The 14483-nt window shown below is 56.6% G+C and overlaps 1 protein-coding gene across 4 annotated transcripts; it reads right to left on the bottom strand.

Moving 5' to 3' along the window:
* Positions 1-1366: 1366 nt before the first annotated feature.
* Positions 1367-13578, bottom strand: LRRC71 (leucine rich repeat containing 71). 4 transcript variants are annotated; one of them, XM_059902393.1, is made up of 16 exons: positions 13231-13578; positions 9571-9720; positions 9117-9242; positions 8953-9028; positions 8657-8734; positions 6503-6571; positions 6116-6275; positions 5949-6032; positions 5769-5858; positions 4940-5086; positions 4665-4758; positions 4225-4313; positions 2536-2577; positions 2338-2449; positions 1858-1979; positions 1367-1606 (listed from the first exon to the last, which is right to left on the bottom strand). In XM_059902393.1, the coding sequence occupies exons 1-16, from the start codon at positions 13391-13393 to the stop codon at positions 1487-1489; spliced, it is 1722 nt and encodes a 573-aa protein (XP_059758376.1). In that variant the 5' UTR covers positions 13394-13578; the 3' UTR covers positions 1367-1486. The 4 variants fall into 4 exon arrangements, with proteins under 4 accessions (XP_059758376.1, XP_059758381.1, XP_059758382.1 ...); XM_059902398.1 differs by lacking the exon at positions 2536-2577 and having other exon boundaries at positions 2338-2452; XM_059902399.1 differs by lacking the exon at positions 2536-2577.
* Between the last annotated feature and the right edge of the window lie 905 nt (positions 13579-14483).

The raw sequence follows: 14483 nt of genomic DNA, 5'->3' as shown, positions 1-14483 counted from the left end.
GGACTTTGAAGGCAATACACAGGGGAGGGTCATGTCAGAGGCCTGGCCAGGTGCTGTCATTGGCCCTCCGCACCCTCCCACAGGCTCCGACACCCCCTGGAAGCAGCTCGTCAGGCGTGGCCACACCCCCAGGACTGTAACCACTCAAACTGCCTCCTTTGCCATCACTGTGGGACTAAGCAACGAATTCTCTTTCCCCCCTAACTAATGTTTCCCTCCTAAACCCGACATGACGCTGAGTGCTGACCTTGGGAGCTTACAGTCTAGTTGGGCATCAGGATTAACACACAATCCGTTCTTGATGAAGGGTAGGGGTGAGGACAAGAACTGTACGGACCCACTGAAGCTTCAGAAGGCCTCGGGCAGGGGTAACGAGAGGCTAGCAGTTACTGGAGAGCACCTGCTACGCGCTCAGCGTTGGGAATTCAAAGAGCTGCTCCCTGCAGAAGCTCAGCCAGCCGCCAAGAGGCTGAGCAGCAGCGCAGGTGGTCAGAGGCAAAGAGAGGACCGGGAGGGCCACGGAGCCTCGCAGAGAGGCAGTGCTGGCAGGGAGAGCAGGGCTCTGTCCAGGCAACAGAAAGGGGTGTGGGGACCGAGAGGATGTGACCAGAGGTGAAGAAGGGACGCTCCCCGAAGAGTGGATGTCAGCTCCCCAGAAGCCGGCCCTGGGCTCTTGGGGCACGGTCAGGTCATCTCAGCGGAGGCAGCACTGAGGGCTGAAGAGTCGGGGCCCCCAGCTCTCCTGACTCCTCTGGCCCCCGCACTGTCTGGGTGGCTCTGGTTTCAGGCGGCTGACAGCAGCAGGCAGTGTCATTAGGGTTCATGTTTAGTGCTTGGACTTTGCTACGTAGATGACAGGAGACTCAGCACCCTCTCTAAAGCAGCCTGACAACTCTACGTTTTCATAAGCTGAGCCCTTGCCTCTCCTCCAAACCAGTCCAGACACGTGGGCCAGTTGGAGCAGCAGAAGGGGGAAGGGACCCAGGAGGGTGGCATGGTGGAGCCCGTGCTCCATCCCTCTGCCCCACCCGCTCTTCCGCTCAGCTTGTGCGTGTTGGTTACTATGCGAAGTCTTTCCCTTCTGCCTCTGAGACCAGAGGCACTGCAAACCCTCGTGTATCACCTGTCCTCCAGGGAACGGGGACGGGTGGTACGGGTAGTGACTCTGGTCTGGGCAAGCAAGAACTAGGTCCTGAGGAGGCAGGAGAGCAACACCCTGGTCGGCCACCACCAGAGGGGCTGAGATCACCCCCAGCAGAACCATAAAGCCACTCGGCCATTTCTGGCCATGTTAACGCACTGTTAACAGGTGCAAAGTCCAAATATTCCCAGTAGTTCTGGGACAAAGTTTTCAGACAGCCTCAAGGAAAAAAGTACAGCAATAGACTTTGTTAATGATCTGAGCTCTCCCCTGGGAGGTCCAACCCACACGTGGAAAGGAGATGCTTCCGTGGCCCAGAATCTCTGGGAAGAAGGTGGGAGGGGACTAGGTGGAGGGAGCCACAGCCGCTGCCTCTTTGTGCTTGGCTTTACTGACAGGGTCCCTTGGCAGCATCAGCTCTTGGATCGTGGTGTACGCAGGACATTGTGGGGAGAAGCAGTTTTTCTGAAGGAAGAAAAGGAAGGCTGATAGCTAACAAAAGCAATGAAGATTAATCACCTGGGAGAAAAACATTTCCTGAGACAGGGTGGGTTAGGGGCTGGAGGACATGGAGAAAAGGCAAAGTAGTGTGACTGCCTATCTCAGCGAGAGAGATGAAGGCTGGGTTGTGATAAAAAGAATGAGGGAAACTACAGGCCTGTCTTGGAAATGGGGAGACAAGCTGCCTGCAGCAGCTGCAGTCCCTGGGGACTCACCGCCAGGGACAGCCACAGCAGCCCCACGGGGCCCTTGGACGCGCTCTTGGACTTGGAGAACTGTGCCTGGTACTGCACTGTGGTGAGGAAGGCCTCTAGCCCCACCTCCGTGATGCGGTTTCCTGGTGGAAGGAGCAGAAGACGTGGCCTCCGACACTGCCAACCTCCTTCTTGCCTACACCCTCACGGGACACCCTCTGCGACCCTCTTACTCCAAAACTAACCCCCTGCTCCCCCAGCTCCCCAGCTCACTTACCTAGGACTAATTTCACTCCAACCCTACTTCTCTGACGCCTCCTTTGACCTCCCTCACCCCCACCCCAAAGCCCCGTGCCAGAGGGCCTTCACCATCATGATGCCCAACCACTGGGGAACCAGGTTCCGCTCCGTGGAGCCGGGGCGGGGACACCCTTGTGACCGCATGGGGCCCAGCTAGCCTCGTGGCAGGAAGGCGGGGCGTGGGGGGGTTGGCAAACGTACGGAGGAGGTTGAGATGCAAAAGGACCTTGTTCCCAGGCATGAAAACTTTCCCATCTCGGTGCTCCACGGGCTCCAGGAGAGGGCTGACCATCTCACTAGTTTCCCCAACCAGCTGCTAAGGCAGAATACTGATTGCAGCAGAGGAGAGGGGAGCTGGTCAACAGGCCATTCATTCATTCATTCATTCATTCAACATACATATTTTGAGGGCCGGCTACAGTCCAGGTTTTGTCCCAGGTGCTGGGGAGACAAAGATAAATAAGCCCATACCCTCAAGAAGCAGCTTTGTGCAGGGAAGCCAGAGAGTGAGAGAGTAATGCAGTCAGTATGCTGTCCGAGCTGACAGAGGGAAGCTCAGTACTCGGGGGGGGGGGGGGGGCACGGAGGAGGCACAGCTAGCCAGTCTCGGCAGGTGTCCTGGAGGAGGTGGCCTGTGAGCTGACGTCTGAATAGTATGTGGTCCCTATCAGATGAAGATCAGTGGGGGAAGTGGCAGCAGGTGCAAAGGCATGAAATAGTGTGTTGGCATTCCCTAAGTTGGAGTTCACTAAGTAATTCCTAACAGGGAGAGCAATGAGGGCGATGGACTGGAGGGAGATGACACTACAGGCAGGATGAGAGGAAAATGCAACAGTCCTGGGAAGAAACAGCAGCCTGGATCAAGCCTGGGGCAGGGACAGAAAACTGGCACTGAGAGGCAACCCTCACCCGCTTTCTCCACCAGACTTTCCTCTTTTGTAAGATCTTGTCCTGGGTGCCAGAGTAGACTCCTAAAAGTGGAGGCGCTGTTCCCTGCCAAGGTAGGGAGGTCTTTTGATGACAGAACACAGGCATACCTCAGAGATATTGTGGGTTCTGGTCCTCTCACACCAGACAGCCGCAATAAAGCGAGTCACACAAATTCTTTTGGTTTCCCAGTACGTGTAAAAGTTATGTTTACACTATACTGCAGTCTAAGTGTGCAATAGCATTATGTCTAAAGAAACAGTGTATATACCTCAATTTTAAAATACTTAACTGCTAAAAAAATGCTAACCATCATCTGAGCCTTCGGGGAATCATAGTAGTAACATCAAAGATCACTGATCACAGATCACCATGACAAATATAATAATAATGAAAAAGCTTGAAATATTGAGAGAATTATCAAAATGTGACCCAGAGACACAACGTGAGCAAATGCTGTTGGAAAAAAATGGCACCAACGGACTTGCTCGACACAGGGTTGCCACAAACCTTCAGTTATAAAAAAGAAAAAGAAAAAAATCTGCAAAGCACAATACAACAAGGTACGCCTGTGTAAGGACAGATAGCCCTCGGGTTAGGGTTAGGGTTAGGGTTAGGGTTAGCTGACTCCACTGCAGAGGGGTGGGAGCTACGGAGTCAGCAGTCCAGGAAGGTTTCCGAAGCAAGGAACAAGTTGGTCCAAGTTTAAATAGAAAAGGGAGGCTCCAGGGGCAAAGGAGAGAGGGTCTCTAGTAGCTGTGCACAGGGTGGGGGTAGTACCACGACTAGGAAAACACCCTGCCCTCCTGGGGATCTGCTGGCAGGGGCAAAGGAGAATGTGCTTTGTTCCCTGTGCAACTGTACAAGTAACCGTGGGCGTGGTGGTGAGGAACAAATGGCCTTTTGGGAAGCAGACTGAGTTGAGGCAGAGGATCAAAAGTGTGGGCTCCTAATAAGCAAGTAAAGGTAGAAGGGGAGAGGGCACTGAGCTCTGTTACCCCCCGCAAGCCCAGGTTGGATTAGGGAGGGGGGCAGGACTGAGGACACAATGTGAGTTGAAGTGGCTGCTGCCACAGTACAGGGCTGGAGACTCCATCCCAGGAAGGCTGGGGGACTGGACCCCAGGGACGTGTCCCCCACCCCGCTTCTCCTGCAGCCTACCTCCGACTCCAGGAGGATGCTGCGCTTCTCTTTGCTCCCAGTCTTGGTCCCTTTTCCCTTGCTTAGCTTCTGCTCAGGGATGGTTACCTCTGGAGTGGGAAGAGGAGCCAGAATGCACAGTGCAGACCTCTGATACCACTCAGTTTCCCCAAAGAGAATGGACTGGGGCAAGGAAGGGGACTCCTCAAACCTTGGGTTTGGGTACAACAGAAATAGAGCTGGAGGAGGGACCCCCAGTTAGGTAGGCGGGTTTCTTCTCTGAGGGCAGGGCCACAGGGGTCCAGCCCAGGAGAAACGGTGCGGAGTGCCGTGGATGGGGCCGGCTGGGGCTTCCGACATCATGGTGAGAAGACTAGCTCAGCGCAGGCCTCCCGCATCCCGCCCCGTGCTCCTCCTTCCTCCACACCAAGTGGGCGCCGCAGAGGGGTGCTAGCACTTACTCCCCTTGCCTGCCTTTGTGGAGTCTTCTTTCTTAGGGGTTCCTTGTGTGGGTAACTGCCCAGACCCTGACTTCTCCTCTTTCTTCACCACTTCCTGTGGAGGACGTAAGAAGAGAGATGAGAGTCCTACCTCCCTGGCAGATGGGGAGCAGGTGTGGGAGGGACCAGAGGTGGACTTTCAAAGGCCTTCCTCCCTCCGCCCCACCCGCAAATCAAGGAAGCTTCCTCCCCTGTTCCTCCAGCGCCCAGGGCTCCGCTGCCCACAGCACACCTACCCCGGACTTTTCCTTTTTCTTGCCCAGACCCTTAGGGGTCTTCGTTGTCTGCGTCTTGTCTTTCTCCACCACTGCAAAACTGCTGACCCCCATCAGCTGATTCTTCTCACGCTCTGTTTTGGAGTCCCCATGTCGAGAGGTGGAAGGCTGTGCTCACAAATGGGAGGGGATGGAGGAGAAAGAATCCGGCGCCCCTTCCCCAGTGAGGGGTGAGGGGAAGCCTCATGCCTGGGTGGCAGTCGGACTGGCAGCACCCCTACCCCAATCTCCCTGCCTAAATGCTAACATAATTTGTTTGGGACCCTTCTGGGGCAGGTGCTGTTGGGAAGAAATGGCAGAGGGACCCAGGGATGAGCTGGGGGTGGGGGAAGGTGGCATTCAGACTCATACTGAGGGAGAAAATAGTAGCTGACATTTTTTTAACTAAGTGCCAGGCACTGTTCCAAGTGCGTTAGATGAATTAACTCATTTAATCCTGTCAACAATCCTATGAGCTAGGTACAGTTATCCCCATTTTACAGACGAGGAAACTGAGGCCCGAGAGGTTAAGTCACACGCCCAAGGTCCCAAGCTGTTTTGTGGAAGAGCCAGATTCCAAGTCCCTGCGGTCTAAATCTAGTCCTTTCTCTTAACCAATACACTCTACCGCCCGCGGAGTGGTTCTGCAGTAAGAACCCAAACGTTTGTTAGATCTGTGCAGAGGTCGGAGAGAAAAACGGTCGCGACACAGGGAGAGAGGATGGGTTAAGACTCGGCCAGCTGGCTGAAAAGCAGCCGACCTGGGAAGCGGTTCCAGGGGCTCGGGTCTCAGGCTCCGAGCGCTCCTCACCGATCGCGAGCGCTCCTGCGAACCTTTCTCCAGCAGGAGGCGCCGGCGCTCCACCACCTCGGTGTGCGTCAGCTCGAAGGGGCGCAGGACCTGGGGCGGGGCGGCACCTCGCGCTCAGCCGCCCGGGGAGCGGGAGGATGTGGGGGTGGCTCCCCGGCCCCGCCCAGCCCGCACACCCACCTCGGCCAGCTTCAGGGCGCCCTTGTCCTGGATGCGGTTGTGGGCCAGGGACAGCCAGAGCAGGGAGCGGTTGAACCGGAGGCCCTGCGGGGGCAGGGAGGGGCAGTGAGCCGGCTGGCCCCGGGCCGCCACAGCTCGAGCGTGGGCCCCTGCGGCCTTGCACGCACGTCCGCGATGTAGCCCGCGCCCTCGTCACCGATGTGGTTGAAGCCCAGGTTGAGGGAGACCAGGGTCCGGTTGCAGCTGTGCAGCGTGGACAGAGCCTGGCCTAGGAGCTGCGCCCCGTGGTCGTCGATGTTGTTGTTCCTCAGAGACAAGTGCACGATCCTGGGCAGCAGGAGGGAGAACGCGGGTCACAGGAAACACGGGGTCCTGGGCGTTCCCCGGAACCTCGGAAAACGGGGGCATGAGGAGGGCCATTCGGTCTGAGGGTGGAGAGGCAGGAATTGAGGGTCCTTGGGGAGGTGCTGGAGGGGCAAGGAAGCGTGGGAACTAAGGGTGACTTGGAATGGGGGGCAGGCCCGGAGAAAGGGGGTGAGGGAAAGGAGTCTCACGTGCTGTCCACTGCCATGAGCTTGTAATAGGACTGCTCCGGCAGCGGGTTCCCCTCCAGAGACACCTTCCTGAGGGTGGGGGAGATCTGAGACCCAGGAGGCACCACTGAGGCCAGATGAGGGAAGGGGACAAAAAGGAAGGGTGGGGCTCTGGGAAGCAGCTTGGAAACAGAGGCAAAGGATGCACCCCCCGGCCCAACTCCTTGATACAGGAAATTATATGTGACAGTTCTCCAGACTAGAAATCCAGAAGTGTGCCATGTGAAGGGGCTACTCCCCAGAGTTAGTGAGCTGTGGTAAGGGGGCCTCTAAGATGACCCCAGTGATCCCCACTTCCTGGTATCCGTGCCCCAGTGTAATCCTCTCCCCTTGAGTGTGGCTGGACCTAGTGACTCACTTCTAATGAATGGCATATGGCAAAAGCCATGGGCTGTCACTTCGAATTTAGGTTACAAAAAGGCTGTGGCTTCCAACCCGGGTGCTCTCTGGCACCAGCTGCCAAGTGGTGAGGGCACCCAGATGACCTGTGGAAAGGCTCCCGAGTGGAGGCACTGTGGCCAATCAACTGCCACATAAGTGAGCCTGGCGGCAGATGCTCCAGCCCCAGTCAAGATGACTGCAGCCCCAGCCAACAGCCTTACTGCAACCTCACTGAGATGCTGAGCCAGAGGTGCCAGCTAACCTACACCTGGATTTATCTCACAGAAACTGTGAGATAATAAATGTTTGTTGTTTTAAGCCACTACGTTTTGAAGTAACTTGTTACACAGCAATAGGTACCCAATACATGACCCCTCCACAAGGCAGTAGCTTCTCCAACAGTACTGAGAAAATGGAGGTGTTTTTCCAAGTCACAAGAAAAAATGAAACTAATGGCTGGAAAATTCTCTATTAAAAAAAGTTTCTCTCGGGACTTCCCTGGTGGCACAGTGGTTAAGAATCTGACTGCCAGTGCAAGGGACATGGGTTCAAGCCCTGGTCCGGGAAGGTCCCACATGCCACAGAGCAACTAAGCCCGTGTGCCACAACTACTGAGCCCGCATGTCACAACTACTGGAGCCCATGTGCCTAGAGCCCATGCTCTGCAACAAGAGAAGCCACAGCAATGAGAAGCCCGCGCGCAGCAATGAAGACCCAACGCAGCCAAAAATTAATTAATTAATTAATTAAAAAAAAAAGTTTCTCTCATGATATTTGCCCAACCTTTCAGCCTGGCTCATCTAGCATCTAAACTTGATTGCATTTATTTTTAATTATTTTTATCATGTTGATCTGACTTATTTTTACATATTAAGATGAATTCTATAGTTATTCTCCTGCTGGCTAAATTGTTTCTAATTCCCACGACAGAATACAATATGTGTTTTGTGGTGTTCAAGACAAATAGCACACAAGGACCTCCCGCTGAAGGAGACAAAATCCCTGCCCTCAAGAAGCATCCATCCCATCTACAGGAGGAAGACAAGTGAGGAGGCAAGCCAGTGACGGTGGGCTCTGTGAAGCAGAAGTCAAGGGCACTGGGGGAGCTTCAACAAAGGGCAGCCAAATCAGCTGTGTCCTTTATACAGCAACCACCCCTGTAGTTATACTACTCCACACCTTGCTCTGGCTCCCTCCTATACAAGAATGCCCTTTCCCAGTTCCCTGCCTGGCCCCCTCCTATTCCTCCTTCAAGGCTCAGCTTAGCACCACCTCCTCCAGGCAGCCTTCCGTGTCTCTCATGAACCATTCTTCCACCACTACAGTCCCCACACTGCCCTGCAGTATCCACTCCTATGCCCTTCTCCCTCCCTCACTGGACTGCCAGTGTCTGTAGGATAAGAACCAGTCCCTAGTACAGTGTCAGACACCAGGCAGTGAGGAACCTCCAGGGAGAGAGTGGGTAGTGGTGGGACTGATGGAGAGGAGAGGGGATAAGGCCCAAAAGGTAGGCTCTTTAGGCACCAGAGCAGGCAGAAAAGGAGACCCCACTGCTTGTCAGATGGGAGCTTCAAAACCCAACAGACACTAGCAGCACCCTCTTTCCACAGGGATGCCAGCCCAGGCCACAGGAGCTGGAACTTGTCACCCACCTCCCCAAACTGCTCACTTCTGACCACCCAGCCAGCCAGGCTACCCAGGTAGCCTCCCCCTTGCCTATTCCCTTCTGCTGACCTGAGCGTGGATGAGCAGAGAGGCAGGAGGGCGATAAAGGTGGTCAGGGTCTTATCAGTCAGCCCCACCTTCCACAAGCTGGAGATAGCGGGAAGCACAGAAACGCAGCTGGAGCACCACCTCCTTCCCACCTTGTCCTCTCCAGCCACCCTGACACCCCAGCCACACCCCTCCTTATCACACCTTCCCCACAGTCCCCAGGGCCTTCCGTGCCCCTTCAGTTCTTTCTCCCAGGCCACTGGTGGTCCGTCTCCAACACTGGCCTCCTGCCCCTCCCCCACCCCATGTCCCCTCACTTGATGGCCTGAAGCTGGCTGAGGGAGGTCAGACACTTAGAGAAGATACCCAGGATCCGCTCCTCAACCTTCCAACCTGCGGAAGGGAAAGGAGGACGGCGCCTCAGGCCCGGAGGGGGTGCGGTGGTGGAAGGCGGGTGAGAGAGACCGGGGGCGGACCTCACCGCGGATGTAGATTTCCTTCACGGACTTGTCCTCGGGCTCCAGCTCCACCTGGATGGTGGGCCGGAAGAACTCGTATTTGCTCTCCAGGCTGTTGAGGCTGCAGGACCCAGACAGCCGCTGTTCGTCTAGAAGGCAGGGGTGCGAGGAGCCGGGGAAGGAGGGAGGGGGCAGAGTCACCGCCCCGGGCCCCACGCCCCGGCCGGCCTACGGGAGCCGGAGAGGCCGGGACGGCTCCCACGGAGCCGCGGGATTGGAGGACTCCGCCAGACCCGCATCTGCGAGGGTTTGGAAAGGACTACGGAAGACCGCCCCCACCTCCCCACCCGCCCCCTTGAACTCACCCCGCTCGCTCACACACACATTTCCCTGCGTCCCCGCCATTCGGCCCGCCGTGCGATGGGGGATGGACGCGGTAGCCCTGGCAGACACCCCGGGGTCTCCACTGTCACTCACCTACGGTGGGCTTTTCCGACGTAGAGGCGGAGGGGACGAAGGTCGGGTGCGGGCGGGGCCGGGTGACCACTTTGGGGAAGTCCGTGTAGCCCCACCGCGTGCAGAGCTCAGCGAAGTCCACCTCGAGGACGCCGGTGCCCTGGTACTCCTCTGTGGGGGCGGGGACGAGAGCGGGAGGGGAAGCGCAGCGCCGCGCCGCGCCCGCCGCCTGTAGCGCAAGGCTGCCAACAGAGGGCAGCAGAGACCAGAGGACGTCCCACCCAGCCCTGCGCCCCCGCCCGCCAGGGATCGGCGCACTGCGCCGCGTTCCCACGCTCGTCCGCGCGGGGTTTCGGGCCTCTGGGCGGGCAGCGGCCCCTCCACCGAGGCAGACGTCCTCACGGCCATTTTTAACATGTAAGATGCGTTGTAGAGACCGACACTGAAAACACTTGAGAGGAAACAGTGGGAAATCGAGACCTGAGAGGAAGGGGACTAAAGGGCGTGTAATGTAGACAAATGAGGGCGCCTCTTTTATGTGCCGGCTCGTCCACCCACCCCGTGGGTCAAGGCCGCTTCCACTCCCGCTCTCCGCTCCCTGGGGGGCCTCCTCCTCCCCAGCCCAGCCTCCTCCCACGTTCCTTCCTTGCGGGGACTGCCCAGGGTCACACGGAGAAAGAAGGCCCAGGCCTGATGTGAGCAAAGGAAGGAAAGCAGAAGGACCTCTCCACCTCCCCCCGCTCCCACCCCCATCCCCACGCCCGCACTCGGGTAGACCGAGGCCCAGCAGGGTGGTAGGCTTTTATTTAGCAAACATTGACATAGCACTTACTCCTGTCCCACACTGTTCTAAATGCTTTGGAAATCTTAACTCATTCAAGAGTTTTATTAATTCAAACAGATGCCCACCACTTCCCATCCTGAGGGCTATGCAAACCTGAGGTGCCTGAGTCCCCAAAGACCCCTGCTCTTTCCTGCACCCGCATGGGCATCCCAACAAGAAGTGGGTTCCTTGAGACGGGAAGGGGTGTCCCTGGCAAAGGGGAGAAACCGGAGGCAGAAGGGTGGGCTTGGTGCCAGCCTGCTCTTCCAAGTGCAGGACAGCTTGGAGGCCCCACAGGCAGCGGGCGCTGCAGGGACTGTGCCCCCGACAGAACTCCTGCAGCCAACAGCAGGGAGCCTGCCCGGAGGGGGCAGGGGGACTGGGAGGACGTGTGCTCAGCACTGTGGGGCAAGATGCAGAGAGGTTTGAGGGTTCTCGTGGCAAAAGGGTGAGAGACACAGGCACCCAGACGTCAGGGGGGACACAGACACCCGAGAGACATTAGCTGAATGGATGAGGCCGATGAGAGGAGGCACTGGGAGGCTAGGGGAGCCCCTTGTACAGCTGACTCCTGCACACTGCCTGCTTTCCCGGACTCTTCCCTCTGCTGGGAGAGCCCCTCAATCCTTCCTTGCTTCACTCACACCATCTTTCCCCAAACAGAGGTTCTCAAACTTTAACATCTTTCTGTAAGAATCAGTAGGAAAGCCTGTTAAAGCCGTTTGCTGGGCCCCATCCCCCCAGATTCTGATTCCATAGGCTGGGTAGAGTCTGTGAATTTGCATTTCTAACCAGCTCACAGATGATGCCAAAGATGGTCCAAGGAGAACCGCTGCTCTAGACCAGCACTGCCCGACAGAACGTAATGGGACGATGGAAGTGTTCCACCTCCGGGCTGTAGCTAGCAGTGACCTAGTGGGCAGCACAGCTCTGAAAGGGCCTTGCTCCTGCTCTCCTCCCCTCCACACTCACTATGACCTTGCCTCGTAGCTCCTTGAGAAATAGAAGCCACCAGATGCGATGTCCTCTCAATCTATCAACGTTCCTACAACTGCCTTCACTCGCTACCCCATTTGAGCCCTGCCACAACACACGATAGCGGCTGCTAAAGCCGCTGTGACCGTGTGGCCCTGTCCTGTTATCACTCCCTTTCTCTCCGACCCCTCTGGCTCTCCCTGCCAGCTCCTTCTCCTCTAAGATCACTGAGGCTGGGTCCTGAGCTCTTTCCTGTCTCCGGTTCCACTCCCCCCTCCCCAGGGGAATCTCTTTCATTCCCGGGCTTAAATGCACCCAAACATCAGCAGTTCCCCAATTCACATCTCCCGCCCTGACATCTACTCACCGCTCCACACGCTTCTGTGCAGCTGCTCAGCCGACATCACCCCTTGGAGATCTCTTATGTCCTCTTCCTTCAGGCCTGCCTGTCTCCATGAAAGGCACCTTAACCCACCCCGTGCCCAGTACAGAAACAGGGAATCATTCTTGCTACCTTCCCCACTTTCCACCCCATCCACTACTTCACCAACTCTTTTTCTACCTCGGAAGTACTTTTCCAAGGAGCCTAACCCATCTCCCTCACTACCCGAGTCCAACTACCACCATCCCTCACCTGGGCTATTGAAATACCTCGTAACTCAGCTCCCTGCCTTCATTCTCTCCCTCTGCCACTCCATTTTCCACACAGCAGCCAGAGTGGTGTGAGTGTGTGTGTATGTATGTGTGTGTGTGTGTGTATGTTTAATGTAACTAGGTTCATATCTGTAGGAGATTCTATCCTGTCTTGTCTCTCCTTCTGGAAAATGCTTTCTCCAGCTCCCATAGCTCCCTCCCCACCAGCCACCAGCACTGACAAGGAGATGGCACCTGACCAAGATCTGACAATCAGAGTCTTTTCCCACGTTGTTTTACCTTGAGTCCAGAGACAGCAAGTTCCTGTCCCTCTTTGAAGGCAAAGCTGGTAGATTTGAATCAAGAAGACTTCCAATCAATTCCCCTTTGTGGATAATTAATTTGGGTTGGGGTTCTATCACTTGCAACATAAAGAGCCACACTCATACGCATACTTTTCCAATGGTTTTCTTTTCCTAGAGAATGTAAATTCCATTCCAGCTGGACTGTGTCCATCTCGTTCTCTTTCTATTGGACCTAGCCACAGAGCAGGCATCCAAAAAATAATTGTTGAATAAATGAATGAATATCTATAAAACTAAACTCAAAGTCACCTCCTGGCAGCGCCCCTGTGTCTTCCCATCAATCCCTGGACCTTCTTCTCTGATACAAATTAGCACATCTTATTGTATTCGTCAGCATCCCAAACCAGAGTGTGGGTTCTTTAAGATCAAGTTAATTCAAACATCTGCCAAGCTGAGTTTCAGGAACTGTGCTGGGACTAAAACTGTGATTCATATCCCAGGATGGAGCAGGGCGCTTTGGGTGGGTGCACAATGTACTTTTGTTGAGTGAACGAGTGAATTTGCAGTTTATAAAATACTTTCTCACCATCAACTCTATTGTGCCTCCCAGTAATAGGCAGGGCAGGACTCCATACTACAGAGAAGAAACGTGCCTAATAACACGTGCACACCTCATAACCGTGACCACTTATAACACCCTTACCGTGTGCCAGGAGCTAGTTACATTCACATACTGAACTTCAGCTGGTGGAGCCCTTTTCCACCCAGCGCTCCTCAGCGCCAAAAATTCTGTTATTATTTACCGGCTCGTGTGTCTCACCCGCCATTGCCTGGCACAACGAAGACGCCCCATCCAATCTGGCTAACCCGAGCGACGAGTGGCTGGTGGGAGCGCGCCGAGCCGAAGCCTAGAGGCCTGATCCCCCAACCCCGCCACCAGCGTACCAGGGTTTTTGGGTTCCTCCTCCCCCACCGGCGGCAGGACGGTCGTCGGCTTCTCCTTGGCCCCGCGGTCCCCCTTCCTGGTCACTGCACCGGATGACTTCTGGATCCCGGGACGCGGGGCCCTGGGTGAGGCCACCGGTGGTGCGCTCGCCTCGCCCGACATGCTGGTGCCGTCCGCAGCGACTCTGGGGACACTCACGGGAGCAAGGAGGCAGGACGGGATTCTGTGGGGCTCGCCCTGGTGGTGGCCGAATCAAGGGTCTCTATTCCGCGTCCACAGGCAGGACCCGCCTGCCGCGGCGTCGCCTCAGCGTCCCTCTCCAAGACAACCGCGCGAGGTGGGCGGGCCCAAGGGCAAGGGGCAACCACAGAGCGCACGCGAGGCCGACAGGGGGCACCACAGAGTCATCAGGGGGCGGGAGGAGCCCGGAGGGCGGAGCCGCGGAACTAGGGCAGCCGAGAAGGGCGGGACCAGGGCGGAGCCTGGGCAGCCCTCTGTCACAGGGGCAGGGGAGCCCTGGAGCCCTGGAGGGCCGGACCCCGCGGACCCTGTGCGAAGGGAGAAGGACCTGGGCGGAGCCGTGGCGGAGGGAGACGAGTGGATACCGGACTGGACCGGAGTGGAGGGGGCTGGGCTAGAGCGAGACCAGGACGGAGAGGCGGGGCTAGTGGGCGGGCAAGGAGCTGTCCAAAGTCACCCTGGAAACGGAACCGGGGAAAGCCGGGATCCGACCCCGTGTATTAGAGATCGCGGCAGTCGGAGGAATCTAGGGAAGCAGAGTCCGGGTGGGGACAGATCCACTCTCTGGGGTCGGCCCTCCTACCCTGTAAGGAGAGGACTCCTGATGGAAAAGGCCCAGAGAGACCCACCGAGTTAGCGAGTTGGCGTGGCTCTGGGTTTGTAATACCGACCCCATCTATGTCGCCTCCTGGAGGTCTGGGGACTTAGTTGATCCGCTAAAGAGTTTAGGAGGCGGGTCACGCTTCCAAGAAATTGGATTCAAAGTCCTCAGGTAGCCTAGACCCTGCCGAGCCCCCATCAGAGTATACTCTCTCCCCTCTGCTTTCCTGGCTCCAGCCTCCCCACTCCAGTCTGTTCCCCTCCCCCACCGCCACTCCCAGACCTTCCCACCTTTGAGCTTTTGTGCTGTTCCCCTGTAGAAACGCCACCCTTTGGGGAAGACTCTGACCTATGCAGTCTTTCAGCTCTCAGTGCACCAGTTTGCCCAGCCATCTTAGCACTTGCCAGCACT

Source organism: Balaenoptera ricei, chromosome 1 (genome assembly GCF_028023285.1).
Source record: "Balaenoptera ricei isolate mBalRic1 chromosome 1, mBalRic1.hap2, whole genome shotgun sequence".
Taxonomy (NCBI): Eukaryota; Metazoa; Chordata; class Mammalia; order Artiodactyla; family Balaenopteridae; genus Balaenoptera; species Balaenoptera ricei.
The sequence above is the reverse complement of the archived record's forward strand: the minus strand, read 5'-3'. Positions and strand labels throughout refer to the sequence as shown.

What these genes read in the sequence shown, in the direction of transcription:
- LRRC71 (XM_059902393.1), bottom strand. Translation starts at nt 13,393, where the DNA reads ATGTCGGGCGAGGCGAGCGCACCACCGGTGGCCTCACCCAGGGCCCCG. An exon ending in CTCTGCTCATCCACGCTCAG is followed by an intron (nt 6,572 to 8,656) that starts GTCAGCAGAAGG and finishes CCCCACCCTCAG; the next exon opens with GAAGGTGTCTCTGGAGGGGA. An exon ending in TTTGCATCTCAACCTCCTCC is followed by an intron (nt 1,980 to 2,337) that starts GTACGTTTGCCA and finishes TCCTTCCACCAG; the next exon opens with GAAACCGCATCACGGAGGTG.